At 42.8% G+C, this 23493-nt stretch overlaps 1 protein-coding gene across 1 annotated transcript in view; it reads right to left on the reverse strand.

The window, feature by feature from the left end:
• The window catches only part of tgfbr1b (transforming growth factor, beta receptor 1 b), a 42914-nt gene extending 30673 nt beyond the window's left edge, over positions 1–12241 (reverse strand). Inside the window, exon 1 of the mRNA XM_086305300.1 lies at positions 12142–12241. Within this exon, the coding sequence (XP_086161426.1) occupies positions 12142–12205 (64 nt within the window). The 5' untranslated portion in view covers positions 12206–12241. The remainder of the gene's footprint in view (positions 1–12141) is intronic.
• Between the last annotated feature and the right edge of the window lie 11252 nt (positions 12242–23493).

Below are 23493 nucleotides of genomic sequence, written 5' to 3' on the forward strand. Positions count from 1 at the left end.
GTAACAAACTCCTGCAAACGATGGAAACATCATCTTCACTGCTGTCATCGGGCTTTTTTGCTAAAAACAAAGACATGTTTCTACTGCAGTCACCGTGCTCGACCATGCTTCAGCTAACACACCCCACAGAGGGTCTATGATTTAAGGTAAATAATAGAGTTATTCAATGAGTCATTGGAGCACTAGCTCCCTCTCTGGTTAGGCAGAGACATTACAAGTTAAATACAAAAATCTAAACTCAACCTTAGATATCATGAAGTGGGGCACTGACAGATGATTACATCACTCTCACAGACAGTGAGTGAGTGAAAGTAGGCCCGGCTGAAGAGGCGGGGAGACCTGGAGCACTTTAATGGAGGCCACGACGGGCCGGCGTCTGAAGCCGCTGACTCACAGCTCAGACTGAAGCGTCTGCTCTGCTGCTCTGGCCCCGTCCTACATGACAACACACACTGTGTGAATCAATGAGTGTGTAGCACACAGAAGACACCACTTTACTTCCTCCCATGGTACAAAAATGAAGCCAAACTTTTCCTGTTTGTTGGAGCTGCCACGTTGTCTGCGCAGTCGTGACCTGAGGTGCAGTCACTGCGCAGCCGCTGGATACATTTATGTGGCGGTTTTCAAACGATTAGCTGATGGGTTAACTGTGACTCATGAAGGTAAATCCAACCACATCACTCTAATGACAAAGACTCACATGTGAACATGTTACAGTTCAATACCACACGTAACATCCCTCTGTGGCTCCTGTTCTTAACGTGGTGGCCGGATTAGATTAGGCACAAGCTTGTTGCTAGCTAGCAATGCTACACACCTATGTTACTGTCGTGCTCTAAGATTCGGCTCTCCTGAGTTCTTATCCCACCACAGACCGATGGCATCAGCTGCACACACACACACAAGCCCAGAGTCAGAATTATCTGGAAATTAAACCAGCGGTGCTTTCAGATTTTAACATCAGACTGAAGATGATCTGAAACTGAAGGTTCGATCCGGTCCACTCACAGAGCCCTCTACAGCCGGCTAACATGGACACTTTCAATAAAAACAGCAGCAGCAGGTTTCATAGACGTACAATTTATTCTGTATTTAACTACAGGACCCAGAGTCCACACTGTTATGCACAGATACATCCACCCCAGAGAAAAACTCAGACACCATTCCTGCATCCAGAGGTTTGGAGAAACTTCCTCCCTTTCCAGATGTTCTGCTGACCCACTGAGAGAGAACTCATTTCACAAAAAGACAACAACTATAAGTAACTGTAACGAGTCATTGGGGAACACAGACTGTTGGTTACAGCACAGAAACACTGTTGCTGTTTTAATTCTGGTTCTTTTACTTCCATCAGGTGTGTTACAACAAACCTGGAAAATGTCACTAATTTTACAGGCAGTGAGTGAAGAATACATTTTCTTCTTCTGCATTAAATCCTCCATTAATGACAGCTTACTGTCCTCACACATGTGCAGGCACACAAACATGCTGCTCTTTGCACTTATTTAATGATCAGCTCTACACATGATCTGAAAAGTCCAGCCTGCTGCTCTTAGTTGAATAATAAACTGTACTGTAGTACTGTAACGGTAACGTTTTGACACAACCCATCTCAGCTGCAGGAACATCCCTCAGCTCAGAGTGATTCTTTAGTCAGGTTATACTCATTTATGTTCACAAACTAGCTAACCAACACCAACGCCAACCAACTGCTCATCTTAACTAGCTAGCTAAGGACGTTCATTATCGATCGACTTACAAACGTGCCGATAACTTACTGAAAGGGTCCTGCTGTTGGTTAGTCCAGTTTACTGCAGAACACCACGTTAGGGCTGCTCAATTAATCGAATTTTAATCACGATTACGATCTGGGCTTTCAACGATCATTAAAAATGACTGAGCCGATTATTAGCCCCTCCCTCATTTATCCGCGACACCTTAAAGGCCGGTCCGTGAAAATATTGTCGGGCATAAACCGTCCGTGGCGCAAAAAAGGTTGGAGACCGCTGATTAAGAGGACCCGAGGGAAGCTCGGAAAGCTAAGCAGAAGTTATTTGGAGAGGAGAGTGACTGCCGTTGGTTGAAAAGAGAGTTTAAAAAAAAAAACTTCAGTGGTGTTGCACACTATGTTATATTATTTTTTAAAGTCATTGTTAACCCTTTAAAGCCGGTCAGAGCAGCACGCTCCGTGTTGTGTAACTATTTTTAAATCCCTGTAGAACCTGAACCGTGTAAGCTAGCGCAATAATTTGTTTTGCATATGAAACCGGAGGAGTTGTACTTACATCTGATGCCACCAGCTTGTCCTCGGTCACGGTTTCCTTCCACATATAGCTTTGCAAAAATTGCATAAAAAGCGCTTGCAGGAACAAAAACATAATATTCCAGAAACACGCTTTGCCGATCCATCAGCTGTTCGTAACACTTCCCACAGTGAAATGATGCACCTGCTGTTTTCTTTGCAAATTTGCATCATAGGATTGTTTTTTGTTTTTCCTGCAGTATATAAAAATTGGTGTATCTCCAAAATAAAACTATGAAGACACTCAAAATAAATTTCCTGTGGTGGGAAACTATTTTTTGCAACTTTATTGTATTTAAAGTTTTGAGGGATAAACCTCTTAAACTTCTCCAAGTAGAAATATATGTAAACAAAACAAAAACGATTTTCAATTTTTTTTGTAGTTTATTGCACTTTTTTGCAATTTATGTAATTACTATGGACTTAATGCATACATATTAGTAAAATATGGGCTATAACAGTTGTATTGATGTATAGCAACTTGAAATGCTCCCACAAATGGCACTACAGCATGTAAAAAAAATAATATAAGCTCTGGTGGACTTGGTTCTATAGTAGGTCTTAAAGGGTTAAATAAATATCGTCAAATAATCGTGATCTCAATTTCAGTGAAAATAATCGTGATTATCATTTTTGCCATAATCGAGCAGCCCTACACCACGTGCTGTCAGTCCTGATTAGGAACGGGAATCCAGAACCGGTTCTTGTAGAGAACCCAGCAGTAGTCCATAGGGCTGTGCGATAAGACCAAAATCTCATATCCCGACAGAAGACATTTATCGTCCCAACAACGATATATATTCTGTGAATCAGCTCGACTTGTGTGAAGTGTTTTCAGCTGGGCGTCGTGTACCTAGAGTTTTCTTTGTATTTACTACACGGCGTGCTGCGGGGGAAAGCCTGTTCTAAGGTTTATTTTTTAGCACCCGACGTTTTTGGGGTTTTTTTTGCTTCTGGTCCGTAAACACTCTGCATACTATTTCACATAATTCAGTTTATTCTGAAAAATCTCAACAGGATCTTAGCTTTATTGTGAAAGGTTCATGTGGAAAGCAAACAAGCGGACGGCGGAGCCACGCGTCGTTGTTGCTAACGACAACGCATAAAAGCAGACGCTTGTCCGTCCGTAGTGTGGTTATATTAACCTCCTAGGACCTGGCGTCCACATATGTGGGTTGTCTAGACCAAAATACTTAATGTTTCTGGGCCTGATATCCACTTACGAGGACGTTGAGTGGAACATGCATGCCGTGGAAGAGTTCGGTTGTTAGGAGGTTAAATATAAGACAAAGACAGAACTTTAAGAAATTCTACAGTGACCATCAAAACCATGAAAAATATTCCAGTAAACAGTTTGTTTTGCAACACCACGAAACAAACGATGGGGTAATATGAAACAATAGATGTTTTCATATCATCAGACGGTATATATCGTTATATCGAACAGTAGTCTAGCTGCTTAGAATCATTCGTCTGCCTGCCTATCCATCCCACTTGTTGGTTCTCGCACCCTCGCTACGGTCAGCTGACTTCAGTACATGTGTCGGAGGACGAGGGAAACAGCGGTGCAGTCCACAGCGTGGACATTGCACAAAAAAAGACGAGCGCGATGGTAAAGTGGAGACTGCTCCAGGCCAGAAACGAGTGCACGATGCTGTTAGCACAACTTCAGCATGGACAGCATGCTAACGCTAACCTAGCCAAGAACCGAGAGTGCTGTTAAAGCTGAGTGAACGCAGACTCCAGTCCAGCAGCCTGAACTTCAGCAAGATGAGCAGTCGGCTGCATCTTCACCTGTTTGTAGAGCACAGTCACTGTGTTGATCACTTTCCAAGTCTCTGCGTGCTCGTTTTCATCTGCTGCTGTGGGCTCGACAGAGAAAAACATCACGTGTGTGTCCTCATTAGGACAGGCACAAATGTGTTAGGGTGTGTGTAGGTTTAAATTGTTAAATGGCATTTTACAGAGTAACATCAAATGATGAGTGTGATGAGCCAACACTGATGACAACACAGAGGGAAACACCTCCAACCTCCAACATCTGCCCACAGAGCACGAAAGCCATTTGTACAAATGTGACGTCCTTAAAGCACACAGCGAGTTGCTTCTCTCTGCTGAAGCTGTAACAAATACATGTAAGTGTGTAAGATCAATGCCTGAATGTTACAATTAGGGCTGAACGATATATCGCATTTGCGATAATATCGCGACATGATCAAGTGCAATTTTCTAACCGCAAAGGCTGCGATTATACTCTGGACATGTCCAAATTCATGGGCTGCATCCTCCTGAGGCCGCATTTGTAGACCGATTACGTCACAGCGACGCGCCGAAGGCTGTCCAAATTACTACCATATCCCAGAATTCATAGCGCGGCCCAGCCAAACTCCAGTTTCCAGCAATGGCGGCCGCTACTAAGTTTTAAAATTACTCATACTAATCTTTCTGGGTCACAAAATAAACTTTTAACATATTTTCAGGCGAGAAAGTAGTTGTGTAAACATCAAATATCTGCTCGGTTTATCAAGATATCCCATATTTGCAAAACTGCTTCGACGTTTTCAGAGGCGTCTGCTACCCACCAGCTCGACAGCTAGCCGGGAGCTCGAGGGTTACTGATGCGGCCGAGAACGGCACAACTCCCGGCACATCATTTTCAGATCACCGCGGAGTTTCGCTGCTCGGGTTAAACGTAATATATAAGTCACTTAGACAACCTAAAAATGTTATTGTTGGGCTTTTTTCAGTGTTTTGTTTGTTCGTGAGTAAATCGGTTTGGCTGAGATTAAAGTTATTAGATTAGATAAAATAAAACTTTATTAATCCCCCGGGTGGGTTCCTCCTTGGTTTTCACACAGCTGACTAAACGTCAAACAGAAAACTTATTAAACAGAAGTATGAGACAGTCGAGAATTTACACCAGTGTCTGGTTATATTTTAGATAGCAAGAAGCAGACGGCCGAGTTTATTAAACTCCACCGAGACAGCGGTGACGCTAATCAGAACTAGCCTTCTGATTAGCTAATCAGAAGGCTAGTTCTGATTAGCTAAGTTCCTGGGAGTCCACATCTCCGAGGATCTCACCTGGACGACCAACTGCTCCAAGCTGGTCAAGAAGGCTCACCAGCGCCTCTTCTTCTTGAGGACTCTGAGGAAGAACCACCTGTCCTCAGACATCCTGTTGAACTTCTATCGCTGCACCATCGAGAGCATCCTGACCAACTGTATAACAGTCTGGTACGGGAACTGCTCTGCCTCGGACCGGAAGGCGTTGCAGAGGGTCGTGAAAACTGCCCAGCGCATCGCCGGAGCACCACTTCCTGCCATAAAAGACATCTACAGGAAGCGGTGTCTGAAAAGGGCTGGGAAAATCATCAAAGACCCCAGTCACCCATCACATGGACTCTTCACCCTCCTGCCCTCTGGGAGGCGCTACAGGAGCCTCCGGACTAAGACCACCAGGTACCGGAACAGCTTCTTCCCCACAGCTGTCAGACTCCTGAACTCTGCCTCCTGACATCTGACCCACGTTAAACTCATGGACTGAACATACACACACCCACAATGGACAACTGTACCCTCAAACACACAATAATAACATGGACTGAACCACCACTCACAACCACTAGCACTTTATATAGCCTCTGTAGAAACTATCTACACCCTCACTTATCTTAACTGCACTACTGTATAGCTCTGTGTAAATAATCATTCTGTACATTCGATAATCTTTAATCCTACAACTGTTTACAACTTGCATAGTTCCCATTTCTGTATAGCTGTATATCCCAGATTCTGTAAAGTTATTTATTTCATATTCTGTATAGTTTTTCATATTTATATCCTGTTCATATCCTGTACATAGCTTGTACTCACTACAGCCTGTACATACTTATAGTTATAGAATATTCACAACATACTTCATACCGTGTACATTATAACATACCATAATAGACCCATTTCTGTAATATACTCACATATATATATTATTGCTAATATATATTGTAATATATCTATATCACTAAAGCACTTCTGGATGGATGCAAACTGCATTTCGTTGCCCTGTACCTGTGCATGTGCAATGACAATAAAGTTGAATTCTATTCTATTCTATTCTATTCTAATCAGAAGGCTAGTTCTGATTAGCTAATCAGAAGGCTAGTTCTGATTAGCTAATCAGAAGGCTAGTTCTGAGATTAGCTAATCAGAAGGCTAGTTCTGATTAGCTAATCAGAAGGCTAGTTCTGATTAGCTAATCAGAAGGCTAGTTCTGATTAGCTAATCAGAAGGCTAGACCGTCCAATTTCACGCCTTTAAATTTTAAAGGCGTGTTTGTGTGTGTGTTTATACAATTGCTATTATGTTTGCACTTTATGTGTAATGTTACTGACTGCAGAGATCAGTAAGATGTGTGTATTTTTTATTTATTAGTTTTATTTATTTAATATTATTTTTTAATTGAATGACTGTCTAGTAGTTCACAGATGTCGAAAAACTGAGTGTGGTAAAGCCACTGATTTTTTTTATGTATATTTCTGCAATCTGCACATTGCACTGACTTTCATTTTAATGTTTACACCAGGGTTCCTTGTCAGCACTTTATGCTCAGATGTTTGTAAGCTAAAAATAAACTATTGTGTATGTTCAAATATACTGTTGTGATTGAAGAAGTTAAATAAAAATGTCAGTCATCAATTCATGCATCACCTCATGTCATCATAACAGAGGTCTGTCTTCCAGGAAAGAACAGTTTAAAATTAATGTAATATAGTATTGGCCATACTATATGATGTATTGCTTGTCTTTGTTTAATAATACAGAACACAAAGACCTTAAAAAATAATCGCATATCGCATCGCAATCGCAATATTGGGGCAAAAAAAATCGCAATTAGATTATTTTCCATAATCGTTCAGCCCTAGTTACAATGTGCTATTACAACTGAAGGCACTGCGCACGTTCATGCACAGTAACAGTGACTGGGATTAAGGCTGGATGAATATATCGACCTTCGACGACAGGCTGAGCCTTTCGCCCATCGCTCTCACACCAGCGATTTATTTATCTGCCCACGAGTACGTTTGCTAATAATGTTGGTGGAAGCTAAGAGAACGAGTCAATGCAAAAAAATAATAGAGCTGTATTAACGGCACAGCGATTCAGTTACTGAAACTCAGAGCAGAACGACCGGCAGCAGCCTGCGTTCAGAAACAAAAACATTGAATTTTAATTAAAAACTACAATGATGGGAAACAAAGAGACACTGGCTTTGTTTTTCCACTCTAAACCTGTTTATCTGTCTCACACACTCCACCAAACAACAGACACAAATGTCAACACAAAGTAAGTAAAAATCTAAATGTCTCACCCAGCGAACATTAATAAATCTCAGACGTAACGTTAAGTCTTTTACCTCAAATAAACGAATAATCCAAACAGCAGCTGCATTAATACTGAAACAAGCAAAAGGTCAAATATCCCCTCCAAACAAAACGTGTAAATCAGTCTGTGCATGATTACAAGGCTCCGCCCATCAAAATGTCACCTATCATCGTTCACTGGACTGACGATTGTCCACTGGAAAGAAATGTACGTATCGCCCAACCTTAACTGGGCTGCTCGAGACCTGACTGTAGATAACGTCAGGGTCAGCTGCTCCACACAGGCTGTTTATGACGTGAACCAGCTTACAGACAGAAACAGCTGCCAACACTCAGACGGTGCTTACTATTAGTTTATCACATCATCACCATCATTTGCCTCACACAGTAAACACTGAATCACAGCATAGAAAATGATGTTCTTATATTTGCTGTGTTCCCGTGTAACTCCGCCCCTCCTCCCTGACTGATGCAAAATTCCCTCCAATCATCACACTGAACTGTACTGAAGTAAAAAGGACTTTACTAATGCACGACCTTTATCGGTTAATATTCATCCTAATCTGGAGCTGAGATATTGACCTGAACAATAAGTGGCTTTTATCCCAGCAGTGTGATGTTGAGCATCAGGTCCTGGCATGAAATGATTACAGCACAGCATCTTCTCCTCTACACTCACACAGGATGGTAAAGAGTGTCCTCTGCTAAAGGAGGCAGCGAGGCTCCTTTCCTTAGTATCTGGAGAACTGGAAAAGCTCGCATTGTGACCACCACACAGACACGTCCAGGTCACGTCTCTTGCAAAGTGGGCACAGACTCACAGACATGCTGACGCACAAAAACACACAGATACAATAGTGTCTGAACTCTTTTGGCTCCCAGAGTCTGACGGAGTCTGTTTAGACTCCATGCAGAGCTTACTTTATTTGACTGGAGTTGAGATTATTTACTTTTGCATTTAACAGAATGTTTTCTTTAAACAAATCAAACTTTAGTAAGCAAAGGAAATACAAACTGTTGTTGACAGACGTGTGCAGTTAAACTTAAAAACACTTTTCTCTTCTTACTGCTCATTAATAATCGATCACTACAGTAACCAGCAGCTTCAGCCCTAACATCATACGCCAGACTGAAGCTTTCCCTCAGAAACACGGGCAGCAGCCTCTCCGTCAGTGACCGAGGGTTATTCATCAACACGTTGTTGCCAGCGGCTGCTCGTGTGGCTACGACCACTCAAATTAGTTGTGGTTCTTTAAGCAAGGACAACGGCTGTCTGGGGTCACCCACATGCCTGGCATTCCTCCACTGCTAGTCCCGATGGTGGGAGAACACGGTGCACGGAAAAACCTCCACAACAATAACATGTTGTATAAACACCCAACAGTGACGCATGAGCAACACAACCAGATGCAAAAAACAGCAACTGACCGTCTGTGTCGATTTTTACTGTTCTAACAAAAACATCTGTTCAACCCTCCATCAAAGAGGAAGCAGAGCGTCCACTGGTGGAACAAAATCCCATTACCACTGGGTCACTAACAAACAGCCCGTCCTGGCTCTTATTGCAGGATTCATCAAACAGCATTGCGGGATTAACACAGAGGCTCTCCTCTCATTCAGCAAACACAGCAGCAGGGCTGCCACAGACCATTATTGTGATAGTCGACTAATCAGATCATCATCCATTGGACGTAAACCTACAGCTTATTGCACCAGCAGCATCTGCTCTTATATAACTATCATTAGCTTACAGCTTTAAGTGTTTCAGGTGCTAACTACAAATAAAGACAAGATGGTAGTTTATTAAAGTTTAATGAAGTTTGCAGATTGTTTCGGTGAAGTTTAATAAACTCCTTGCTATCTAAAATATAACAGGACACCGGAGTAAACTCTCGACCGTCTCACACTTCTGATAATCAGCTGTCTGCTTGATGTTTATTCAGCTGTGTGAAAACTATAACTTTAATCTCAGCCAAACCGATTTACTCAGCAACAAATAAAACACTGAAAAAAGCCAAACAATAACATTTGTAAGTTATCTAAGTGACTCATATATCATGTTTAACCTCAGTAGCGAAAGACAGCGGTGGGTTTGAAAACGATGTGCTGGGAGTCCGCTGTTCTCGCCGGCTCCACTGAGCCCTCTAGCTGGTGGGGAACAGCTGAAAACATCGGCGCACTTTTGCAAACACGGTGTCTTAATAAACCGAGCAGATGTTTGAGGTTTACACAGCTACATTCTCCCCTGAAAATATGTTAAACGTTTATTTTGTGACCCAGAAAGAGTAATAAGAGTAATATTAACACTAAGTAGCTGCCGCCATTGTTGGACATTGGAATTGGCTGGGCCGCGCTATGAATTCTGGGATATGGTGGGCCACGAAGGACACACCCGACCCATCCTTCAAATCTGGGGAAATGAAGAACGCATTTTTCGGCCGCGTTTGGGGGAGTCTTTGAATTTGGACAGGCTTCACCGCGTCGCTGCGAAGCCTGTCTTAAATCCTACTACTTATTCCTGCATCTTTCTGGATCTTACACAGCTTCAAACGACGCGTCGACTATTAAATCAGTCGTCAATGTAATCGTGACTAGTCGACCAATCGTGGCAGCCCTAACAGCAACAAACATCATAATCGATTCAAAGTTAGCTTCCTACCACACTGTAACCATGTGACATCGTGGCCTAACCCTAACACTATTCAATAATTACTTGAACGTCACCCACCCTCGTCTACTCTACTGAGCGTCCACTCTTCTAGCAAAACTTCAACATTAGGAAACAAAACAACAGCTCTTGAATGGCACTGCTTCTCTGAGGTTCGTGCACCATTTCCAGCTCATCTGCTGCATTTATACATTTGCAAACATGCGTATACTTTGAATTCTGTATGTAGTACTGTGTACGTGGGCTAGTCTGCAGGAGATCGGTTTCTACGTCTCAAGATATGTCACGATTTTCATTACTTACTGTGCTAAAAATGGAGGAGGAAAATGGGAGGGAAGAAGGAAGGGGGGGAAGTGACAAAGCACCACCTCGTGCCCGTTAGGGTGGAGGATGATGAGTACTAGTGACACCATCCAATTTATCTTGCTGCCTGTGCTCAGCTGTGTGCGGATGCTGCTGAAGCAGGAGTGGGAGCTGCATGGGTGTGGTGCTGAACAGCAACGTGGCACAGAGGTGGCAGTGAAGATGCTCTCATGCAGTCTACACTGTAATCCACAGCCACTCGTGGTCCAATTAAAATCAGACTTGCGTTAATGTGAGGATAACAAAAGAAAGAAGGACTGATGATGCTCCAAACGTGCAACATGACAAGCCTCCCGCTGAACAAAGAGCAGAAGTGCCTCCCCTTTGTTTGTGTCCCTGAGCCAACATATCATGAGTATATGAGGACCCCACGGGGGGCTTTAATGACCTCAGCTGAAATCACGCTTCCCCACTCATCACGAGCCTCTCTGTATACACAAAGGAATGTCACACAATGAAGCGCAAAGAACACAGATGCAGGTGAAGGCTGTACCTTTAAGAAAACCCTTCACCTGTAAGAGTCACGCGATGGTTTTAGCGACCACGATGTTTTTTTTCATGAAAAACGAATAAAAATCTGGGCTCAACACTCGCGAGCACGAGCAGCAGTGCACGAGCAGCAGTGCACGCGCCTGCCCTCGTCACTAACCGTGCTGGCTACTTCAAAGCTGCGTTTCCTTAAACACTTCCACTGTAGCCGACTACGCTGCTGCAAACATGCAGCGGAACGATGCAGCTCTGGCATTTACGCAGCAGCGACTTCAGCATTTATTTACACGAGTTCTTGTTGAAAGTTACAGCAGCGCTAAACCAATGTCTGACAGAAGCTAACGGGCTAGCGTCTGCTCGTCAGGCAGAAAACTACTGAAGTCAACCAGCAAGTTACTCTTTAAGCATTTATCCACGTAGAATAACGGAGTTATTTATCAGACTCACATCAAAGGTTAGTAATGCTCCTCAAGATGAGTCCCGACCAGAACACTAACAACGCGTTTGAGATGGTAAATACAGATATTTACATAAATCCCAGCAGGAAAAAATGCTTGTTCCCAATTTCAATTAATGTTTGACAAAAAGCAAACAGCCGTCCGTGATGCGGCCAACTTTCTATCAGCCACACTCGGACTGTTCCTTCAGACGGTCCTGTGCTGGTCCAAAGCAGGGTCGGAACGGGTGACCAAAACCGAGCTTAGCACGCTGAACCGTCTCAGCGCCTTATCCTTTCCCCCCAGACTATAAACATTCATCAGGCAGACAGCAGCAGACTGGCCGCAGACCCTACGCCATTTTAGTTAGACACAACCCGCTTCTTGGGGGTTCTTGAACAAAGAGCACTTCTAAGGGAAGCGAGTCGAACCAAGAGTGCAAGTTTCGACAAATACACGAAAACACACGCACATCTACTGTGTTCATTTCAGATCACTTACCATTATTTTCTTGTATCCTTGTCCCAAAAAGAAGGACGACCACAAAAAGCCGTACTGCACCCATCGTGGCTGCGAACCAGACTGCCACTCGACTGCTAACTTCTCCCTGCGCAGAAGAAGACGGCCGCTGATAGGCTGACGGAGCAACGAGCCCGCCTGGCCGGGACCTGCTCAGGAGTAGAGCGCGCTGATTGGCCAATGAACGTACGACACCCCGCCCACTAGAGCAACTGTAACGCGCCTGTAAACAAACCGTGTTCACTGCATTAACAAAGAATGTTATAATTCAGTTACATTTATATTACTTCAGTACTACACCGTGTTCGTATATTTCTAATAGAAACCAAACCATTCTTAGAGAATAGAATAATAAAGTCTTACAAAGGTGATATGTGCTTTTCTTTACACTCATTTCTCAGAGTTTTTATCTGATTTAGTGCAGACAAAATAATTATTGTGGGTGACTTTAACATTCAGAAAGAACATGTCACCAGCTGCTCTGTTAATATTAGCAGCAAACTCAAATAGCAACCAAACGGGTTTAGGGGAGGAAGACAGGACAAAGACTCTGTCGAAGAGAGCCAGCGATGAATAATTCCAAAAAATGTTATTGCAGATTTGTGTATTAACACATAGTGAGTGAAGAAGAAACACCCAGTGCATCATGGGAATCCCCGGCAGCCTACGTCTATTGCAGCATAACTAAGGGAGGATGCAGGGTCACCTGGTCCAGCCCTAACTATATGCTTTAGCAAAAAGGAAAGTTTGAAGCCTGATCTTGAAAGTAGAGATAGTGTCTGTCTCCTGAATCCAAACTGGAAGCTGCTTCCACAGAGTAAATACTCTGCAAGTCTGCATCCTCTCCCTTTCAAACCATTCTGCAAACTCGGGCTCTGGTCTGACGTACATTTCTGTTTTCTACAAATGGTGAGTTATGTTTGCATCACACAACAAATATTTGTATGTCCTGTATTCCTTTATGCTTTTTCAGTTATGACGATAGGGAAGGCTTTTTGCATTTTAAGATTTAAGTTGTAAATGCTTTGAAGGCTCAGTTGGTTGACTCACTTCATAAAAATACTTAATTAACAACTAGTAAATACCTGAATTAGCCATGAATTGCAAAATGAAATAACACATAAACCCTCATTTCATAATCTGTGCATGTATAAATGTGCATCTAAATATGTTGTTAAACATTTACTTGGACTTTCTAAATGGCTTTAAGAGTTCCTAAATAACTTGTTTGTAGTTTCCAGAACAAGCCATAAGAACACGTTAAAGTAAAACTATGTCCAGGCTGCAAACAGCTGCTGATAACAGAGCAATGAAGGCAGCATACATGATAAAGATGAGTGCTGGCCCCAGCAACGCAGCCATAGCTGGATCTTCAACAGCTGCAGTCAAAATTGCAGCTTAAGCTTATCAAAGGTTATAGAGTCCTGGGTAAAGTTTATTATTATTATTAGTAGTAGTAGTAGTATAAAAACAGCAAACACAATTAATTTAAAAAAATTTCAATGGAATTTCAAAACACATCCAACCTACAGTATCTGCGAAATATGTAGACAATTTGATTACATACAAAACATGTAGTATGACAGCAAAGACAAATTGGTCAGCTTCACAGAGTTGAGTGTTTCTTCTTTGATTGGTTAATGCTTACAAGTGGAGAAGCAGACAGGAAATGCCATTATGGACTTCAAAATGTGACATTATTGACAAACAGTTTTATGTCAAAAAAAGATGACATTTGTTTCTATTCCATCAATTTTGTAAAAAAAAATTTTAATTAAAATCAAATATAACAAAACTACAAAAGCAAAACAAAGAAAATTGCAGTAAATGATAAACGGATTGGTACAGTGTTGGTCAAGTTACTTGAAAATAGCAATAAGTTACTAATTGCTCATTACTTCTCCAAGAAAGTAATCCTGTTACTTTACTAATTTGTTATTTTCAAAAGTAATTAGTTAATTTATTACTTGAACATGATACACAACCTGAATATGTAATAAAGCAATAGATCTTTCAGCACAGTTCTATTTTTTCTGCATAATAAATCATATAAAATGTAATCAAATGAAAAAGTCTATTTTTAAAACATGTTTTATTCGTTTTAATCTTTTAACTTTATGCACATTGTATCAAACAAAAATTAAAAAAAAAATTTGTTTAACATTTAAACCTATTTTCTGAATATTCCAGCATATAAAATAAAATAATTTTTTGTGTTTACACTCACTCTTTCAAATAGATGAAAGTAAAACACAGCAGAAAATAAATAAAATCAACGATTCAGCAGCTCTGAGTCCTGTCGCTCTTAGATCTATCGTCTGTGTTTAGCAGGAGTGGGGCAGGTGGAGGTTTGCCCACAGTGGTGATGTCAGTGGGGGGATCCGGGGGTTTCTCTGTGAGTGTCACATTCCCGTGGCAGCGTGCTCGCTCAGATTTGAAGTTTAATTTTTCGCTGTAGAAACAAGCTTTCTTCCCACGCAGAGTGCACAGCAGACGCTGATGTTTTTGTCACTTTTTACGGACTAAAACTTAAAGTAATGCGAGTACTTCCACGTTTTAAACGCTGCATGGTCACACTCTATCCCACGCTCCATATTGTTGATCTACACACGTCTGATGCTGCCATGGGCGCTGCACGCTCGTATGTCATTGTCATGAGACACTCTCAGTTTAGTAACGTAGCGTCCGTACAGGAATGTAACTGTAATGTAATTACTTTTTTGCAACAGTATCCCCTTGCATTACTCGTTACTTGGAAAAAGTAATTGGATTACAGTAACTCGTTATTGCCCATCTCTGCTGGTACAGCTAGGTCCATAAACTTTTGATCAATGACAAACAATTTTTTGAAAGGTTTTTAAATCATACATCTGCGTAACAACTGTGATGGTCTGACATTCAAGCGGTGATTCAAGTCCAGACTTCGAGCATCAATTCAAGAATTTTAATTATAAAGGACAATTTAATGTGCAGGAATTACACTACTTCAGCATCGAGCTAGTGCTACTGAACAGGACAGAGAATAAAGGAAATAACGTTTTATAAGTGGCAGGTCCTTTCAAATTCAATGCTTCTATAAACTCAACAAACAGAAAACACAGTGCTGCACAGTGTGTTGCTAGCTAAAGCTACAGCTGTGGTGATCTCCAGAGAAAGAAAAGAGTGTGAGATAACTTCACTCAGAGATGGAGAAAGATATCAGAAAGACAGGACAGGAGAGGAAGAAAAGCAGTTATATTTGTATAGATTTATATTATTGAATACTGTGATGTATGTAGGACAGCATGGTGGTGTTAGCACTGTCACCTCTGTATGGAGGATGTTGTCCCTGTGTTTGCCTGGGTTCTGTCCATGTACTCCCGCTTCCAAAGACATGCAGTTAGTGGGGTTAAGTGGGGATTCTAAACTGCCCATAGGTGTGAATGTGTGTGTGAATAGTTGTCTGTTTCTCTGTGTTAGCCATGCGACAGACTGGCGACCTGTCCAGGGTCTACCCTGTCTATCACCCTATTGTGTCTGAGACAGGCTCCTGCCCATTTTCTTGCTGAAGCATCCACCCTCATTTTGTCTGTATCCTCTTAGTAGATGGCAAGAGAGTTTTATCAAGAATGTCTTGGTATATTTTTCTATTTATCCTTCGTTCAGTTATATAAAGTGTACCAGGGCCGCATGCTGACAAACAGCCCCACACCACGATGTTCCTACCTCCAAACTCCATGCCTTTTGAACATGGTGTGTACTATGGCATCAACTTTGGTCTCATCTGACCAGAGCATACTCAGTATTTTACAGGCTTAAGTAAATGTTGTTGAGCAAACTGTAAACGTGCTTCAACCTGCATTGGAGTTTTGCGTAGTGAACATGCATACAGTGCATTACTTGTTGTTTGAAAAAATTGCTGATTCCAGGTCTGTCTGGAGCTCTCCACACGTGCTCCTTGGCTGAACATTTTTGATCATTTTTTTGTAGTCCTCTGTTTGAAAACTTGAGGGAAGCAACTCGTCATGGCCAGTTTATGGTGAAATGATGCACCATGGCCCAAGAGAGACTGTATAGTGCCATGCCAGTCTTGCTTGTAATGCGCTTGCAGGTGCTCAGATGAAAATGAAGACACACTTTGACATAACATCTGTTGCACTTGTAACCCTACTTACAGTTTATTAATAAGAACAACTAAATGACATAGAAACTGAAGTGAGGAGGAGGTAAGTGACGGACAAGGTAAGCGACTCATGTTGTAACTGACGTCAGACGCCGGAGATTTTGGCGGAAAATTAAAGCAAATGGTAGTTTAGATTTGAACAAATTCATTTAAGCTTCAGTATTACCAAATACACTTATCAATTGTCTTATAACTAACAATATTTGTCTAAATAATCTCCAACACCCTGGAGAACAACGGGGAGAGTTTAGAGACTCTCCAAGATTATATTGATCAGTGCTTTCAGGATCTCGTGATGAAGAAGGCCCAGTGTGCAGCTTCCCCGGCCAAACCTGAGACGCCGTCGTCGAAAAGACAACGCCCGGCAGATTCCCCCGGCTCAACATCGCCAGCCGGCAAAGATATTGCCGACATACTGGAGTCAATCAACAAGCGATTGTCCAGTTTCGACGCAAGGCTGTCCTTGGTGGAGATTCTTCACCGAGAATTTAAATGCTTGCGAGAATCCCTGGAGTACAGCCAGCAGCAGGTGGAAACGCTTGCTGCTGAAAATGCCACGCTAAGGGAGTCGGTGAAATGTCTCACAGAAAATGTTACCCAGCTCAATAGAGAAAATAAAAAAAGAAAAGAAACAGTTATCGATCTACAAGCTCGTAGCATGCGTGATAAGCTGGTATTTTCTGGTATTCCAGAAGCCGCTGGAGAGGACGCGGAGACCACGGTAAAAAGCTTCATCAAAACCCACCTGAAGCTGCCGGAGGACACTGTGAAGAACATCGTCTTCGGTCGGGTACATCGCCTCGGCCCCATTCGGGCTACGGCTGGGAGACCACGTCCTATCGTGGCCAAATTCGGCCACTTCAAACAAAAACAACAGGTGAAAAGCCGCGGCAGGGAATTAAAAGGAACGGACTTCAGCGTGAACGACCAGTTCCCCAAAGAGATCTTGGAACGACGCAGGGTCCTCTTCCCAATCTGACACGGCTTCATCCAGAAGGGCTCCCGCGCTGTCATCGCTGTGGACCGGCTGTACGTGGACGGACAGCTCCACCGCGACCCCAACATCACTCCGTGGCTGTATTAACCTCACACCAGATAAGAATCAGCTGCACCATTTCCCTATCCACTCACACTAACTTGCATTAACATCTGTTTAACTTACCAGCATCAAATCGCATCTTAAAGTGTGATTTCATAGCAGAATTAACACCGTCACTCTCCGTCAGTGATTTAATTGGAATGTTTCCGGTTTGGTTTTTTTTCTTCTCGTTTTTTTTTTTTTTTTCCCTCTCTTTCCCCCCCTCTTGGTTTTATGCTGCTCACCCCTGTCCTTGGTTTCTTTCTTTATTCCTTTCACTGCCTCGATCACCTGCTTCGACACTCATCCACAAACATCCTTTATTTCGACACATACGCACCATGTGCTCAACGGCAGCACATTTACATCAGTCAGACAGCGCACACAGTCATATAGGATACACACACTTAAGCCAAGCCTACTCATATTAGTAACTATGCATACACAAAGTCAGACTCAGGGAGCATCTCGCCACACATTTTTTCTCTCTCTCCTTCTCTTTATTTATGAACAAGTGACGTATTCTCTCCACCTGTCTAAGCAACGCACACAGCATACATCCCTAGTTATACACAAACATCTATGGGTACACTGAGGTTCATTACATGGAATATAAATGGAGCTGGCTCCAGAGAAAAGAGGTTAAAAATATTTAACCAACTCAAAAAACTACAGGCAGATGTTGTCCTATTACAAGAGACCCACAGACCTCTTAGAGCAGGGGTGCCCAATCCCGGTCCTCGAGAGCTACCGTCCTGCAGCTTTTAGATGCATCCCTACTCCAACACAGCTGAATCAAATGAATGGCTTGTTATCAGGCCTTTGCCAAACACGATGGCATGCTGAAGAGGTAATCAAACCATTTGATTCAGCTGTGTTGGAGTAGGGATGCATCTAAAAGCTGCAGGACGGTAGCTCTCGAGGACCGGGATTGGGCAGCCCTGTCTTAGAGGTTCGAATGAACTTAAAACACCTGAGTTTCCCAATGTGTTCTCAGCTTGTTATAATTCTAGACAAAGGGGAGCAGCAATTTTAATACATAAAAATGTTAATTTCACAGTACTCGATACAGTTATAGATCCAGAGGGCAGATTCTTAATCATTAAACTATCTATACGTGATAAAAAGCTCTGTATTGCAAGTGTATATGGTCCAGATGTTGATGATCCCTCATTCTTTCACGGTTTTTTCAGTGCACTCTCTGAACACTTAGATGGCACACTTGTTCTTGGAGGCGACCTCAACCTTGGACTAAATGAAGACATGGATAGGCTCAACACAGCAGGAACTCAGCGTAATTGGCAGTCCACAAATATAATCAAACAGTATATGAGCAACTTTGGTCTTTGCGATGCATGGCGCTCCCTTCACCCCACCAGTAAGGAATATACTTTTTTCTCACATGTCCATCACTCCTACTCTCGTCTGGATTATTTTTTGGTCAGCAGCTCACTGCTGAACGACATTTCAGACACTGAGATTCACCCTATAGCTGTCAGCGATCATGGTCCTGTATCTTTAACACTAATGCACAAGAATAATACTACGCCAAGTAAAAACTGGAGATTTAATATATCACTACTTAAAGATGAAGACTTTATTAAATATTTTAAAAAAGAGTGGACTTCATATTTGGACTATAATGACACTCCCGAAACATCAGCTTCTGTTCTATGGGAAGCAGGGAAAGCTGTGATGAGAGGTAAAATAATTTCTTTCTCATCACATAAAAAGAAAAAAGAAAACAAAAATATTCAGGAATTAGAAAAAAACATCAAATCACTAGAAGAAGCCTACGCGTCCCACCAAGATCAGGAAACATTGAACAAAATACGCAAAACAAAACTAGAATTAAATGAGATAATTGATAAAAAAACAAAATTCTTAGTACAAAGACTACGCCTACAAAATTACGAACATGGTAATAAATCCGGTCAATTTCTAGCAAACCAGCTAAAAATAAATAAAGAAAAAACAACTATATGTGCTGTTCAAGATTCATCTGGGAACACAACATATGATCCGATACAAATAAACAACATTTTCAGGGATTTCTATAAAACGTTGTATTCACCACAAATAAACCCATCTAAAAAAGAAATTGATCAGTTTTTGGACAACATAACTCTTCCAAAATTATTGGACACTCAAGCAATGGCACTGGATTCACCACTGACACCAGGTGAACTCCAGGAAACTCTGATAAGTATGCACAATAATAAGGCTCCAGGTCCAGATGGCTTTCCTGCAGAATTCTACAAAGAATTCTGGTCGATTCTAGCACCAGTTTTCTACAGAACGTTGTTGGAAATTAAAGAAAAGGGCAGACTTCCATCAAATATGAATTCTGCAAACATTAATCTGCTGCTAAAACCAGGCAAAGACCCTGTATATCCCTCAAGCTATCGTCCAATATCCCTTATAAATGTAGACCTTAAAATAATCTGCAAAGCTCTCTCAAAGAGACTGGAGAAAATAACCCCCCTCTTAATTCATCCTGACCAAACTGGTTTCATAAAAGGTAGGCACTCATCAACAAATACACGTAGATTACTTAATTTGATAGACTACTCATACAGTAAAAACCTAGAAACTACAATATTCTCTTTAGACGCAGAAAAAGCATTTGACAGAGTTAACTGGAAATTTCTATTTGCAACTTTACACAAATTTGGTTTTGGATCCTCTTTCATAAACTGGTTAAAAATATTATATAATTCCCCAACAGCTTGTGTTAGAACAAATGACCAGACATCCTCCAGCTTCTGTCTCTTGAGGGGCACCAGGCAGGGATGCCCACTCTCCCCTTCACTATTTGCAATTTTTATTGAACCACTAGCAGCAGCAATTAGACAGAATTCAGTAATTAAGGGCATAAAATGCAAGAACGTGGAACATAAAATCAGCCTTTATGCGGATGATGTGTTACTCTTTCTCCAAAATTCACAAACCAATATCTCTGGGGTGATTGAATTGATAAACTCTTTTGCAAGAATATCAGATTACTCAATTAACTGGTCAAAATCTACAGTCCTACCGATTAATTGCTCCCTCCATAATTCCTCTTCTACACCACTGCAATCGGGAAATATAAAATATTTAGGTATTAATGTTTCTCCCAAGCTTGCAGATCTAACTAAATTAAACCATATCCCACTTTTAAAGAAGGTAGAAGATGATCTGGCTAGATGGAAATGTCTACCCATATCACTCATGGGAAGGGTTGCCGCTATAAAAATGATGGTCTTACCAAAAATAAATTATTTATTCTCAATGATCCCAACTAAACCGCCACAAGATTGGTTCAGATCTCTAGATTCATGTATGTCCAAATTCCTTTGGAAAAATAAACCCCCACGTATAAGCTTAAAAACACTACAAAAGACCAAGGATAAAGGAGGACTAGAACTGCCTAACTTTCAGCACTACTTCTTAGCCAACAGGCTTCAGTTTATCTCAGGATGGCTAAAACACACCCTCTTAGATGAACCTTGGCTAGATGTAGAACAAGCACTTTGCAATAATCTAGAGATCTCAGACCTACCATTTATCAGCTCAAACATCCAACGACATGAATGCTTTAAAAGCATCAACATCAGCTCTTCTCTGACAGCATGGTGGGAGTTTCTAAAATTGACGGCGTCTTCATTAATCCCATGCAAACGTACACCTATCTGGAACAACCCTGACATATTACAAAACAATAATATGATAAACTTTTCAGATTGGAGTGGTAAAGGAATCAAATATTTAGAACATATACTAGAAGGAACAGAATTTATTTCATTTGACGGACTAGTTACACAATATGGGATCAACAAGAAAAGATTTTTAGAATATCAACAAATTAAATCCATAGTAAAAAAGAAATTTAAACCGGGTCAAGTTGAACCACAAACACCACCAAGTGTGGTTCAATTTCTTACTCTTAAAACCCCCAAATTACTATCCAAAATATACAGAATGCTTTCTAAAACAGATGAATCAATATCACTTCCTATTGCAAAATGGGAAGCGGATTTATCAGTTAACTTAGACCAAAACTTCTGGTCTCAGATTTGCTTAAAAACCTTTCATCTAATTAGAAATCCCAGTCTTCAATTAATTCAATACAAAATATTACATAGAGTGCACTATACAGGTCATCGGATGTTCAAGATGGGCTTTACGTCTACCAACAACTGCTCACACTGCCAAACCAATTCACCGGACAATTATATCCACGCTCTTTGGTTCTGTCCACCAGTTCAGAAGTTTTGGCGTGAGATATGTGAAGACTTATCAAAGTGTCTGAAATGTAACATTCCAACTTCCCCCTTAGTGTGTTTGTTGGGCAGATTAGATAATGTCACTTCAGAAAAGAATATCGCCCATATGGTTTTCACTGCCCTATGCATAGCCAAGAAAACAGTCCTCATGAACTGGAAAAATAAAAATAATCTTAATTCTAACCAATATAGAAATTATCTATTAGATTACATTAGTCTTGATACAGCCTCTGCCACCACATCAGATCAATTGCTCTGGGCCCCTTTGATCAGCTCCATCACCTAGTGGGGGTGGGGGGGTCATAGTTTGGTCCCGCCTTCACTGTTGTGATTGGTGTGGGGGTAGGGACAGGCTTAGGGCGTCGGGGGGTTCCCCGGAGGCATTTTCCTTGGGGGGCTCAACCCGGGGTAGCGGTCATGTCCGGTTAGGGGCTCTGTTGGCTCTCAGGTGACTGTTTCCTCGTGGATGCGTGCAGCGGGGCTAGGGGAGGGTCTGTGCTGACGGACGTGGGTTACTGACCTGGTAGCCTGGCTGCCCCTGGGTGGGTCCGGGATAGGCGTGAGGTTCTGGGGGCGCTCCATCTCTGGGCTGGGGCCCTGGCCGGACCCCAGGGGCTTGGGTCCTGGTTGGTGTGTTGCCGCGGTTGTGGGCGGGTGGGTGCAAGGGGGCCCAGCCCTGGCGCAGGGTGCCGCCGGTGTGTCGAGCCACCTGGGGGGCTCTTCAACTGGTGGGGGAGATTGTCACATCTTGCAGGAGCTTTCCTCTCTTCAGGAACTCTCTCTGCAGGAAGGGGAGATACAGGAGGGGTGGAGGAAGATCTCAGCCTGGGCGTCTATTGGCTTATGTAGTCTGGAAGATGAGTGGATGGTGGGGTGGGTGCAGTTTTCTCTGTGGTGGGGTTGGGTGGACTGTCCCGGGCTCTGTGGGGCCGGGAGGCGCTGCTGCACTGGGCCCCGGTCTGGATGGGCCTGGGCCCCCTTTCCCTGGCGGGTCGCGGAGTATGGGGGTGCCTACTGGGGTCAGCGGTGGAGCTGGCCCCAGGGAGGGGTCACTTGCCCCTCCCTTCCTTCCCTCCCCATCTCCAGCTGCCTCCCTCTTCCCGCTCCACCACAACCACCCACACATGCAGGACCTTGGAGTAGGGGTATGTCACCAGGGTGCAGAGGAGGCTACCCCCCCCTCTGTCCCCTTCTGGCTGCCTCTGCCTCAATTTTATCCCACAACTTAGACATTCACATTACTCACACTCTCATTACACATACATATAGGATCTTGGGGGTGGGCACGCTACACGGACTCCAAAAGACCATCAGGGTGTACACCCCACCCCTGGCGTCGTTGCCCACCTCTCAATTTTAAATACACGTAGACATTGAGGGCTAGCAGGAGGGACCATGCGCTTACCTGCTGCTCTCTGGCAGGTAGCTCCATGCCCTCCTGGGTTTTAAATGCACCTTAGAACACACATGCATCAACACTACAATGAGCGGGTGGAGGGAGGTTTGGAGTCTTCTCTCACGCCCATTCTCTGCGACCTGCTGGAGCGGGGGGGCTAGGAGGAGGAGTTGGCCGTCCGACTGCGGTCTGGAGTGTGGGGCCTCCCTGCTGCTGCGGAGTCGGGGTGGTCTGCCTCTCCCCACCGCAGGGAAAAGGGTAACACCACCTGGGTCTGGGTGCAGTTCCCCCCTCCAGGGGCAAGGGTACCTAGACCCGGTTCGTAGAGTACGCTTGGGGAGTGTGATTGTGTGTACAGCGTCTCTTTATGTCTGTCTCCACGTTGGTTGAGTGTGGAGTAAGTGCATATGAGAGCATGAGGGTGGGAATG

Source organism: Aulonocara sp. 'chitande type north' Nkhata Bay, linkage group LG9 (genome assembly GCF_057382095.1).
Source record: "Aulonocara sp. 'chitande type north' Nkhata Bay isolate Kocher_YH1m ecotype deep benthic linkage group LG9, A_spYH_male_GT1.1, whole genome shotgun sequence".
Classification (NCBI taxonomy): domain Eukaryota; kingdom Metazoa; phylum Chordata; class Actinopteri; order Cichliformes; family Cichlidae; genus Aulonocara; species Aulonocara sp. 'chitande type north' Nkhata Bay.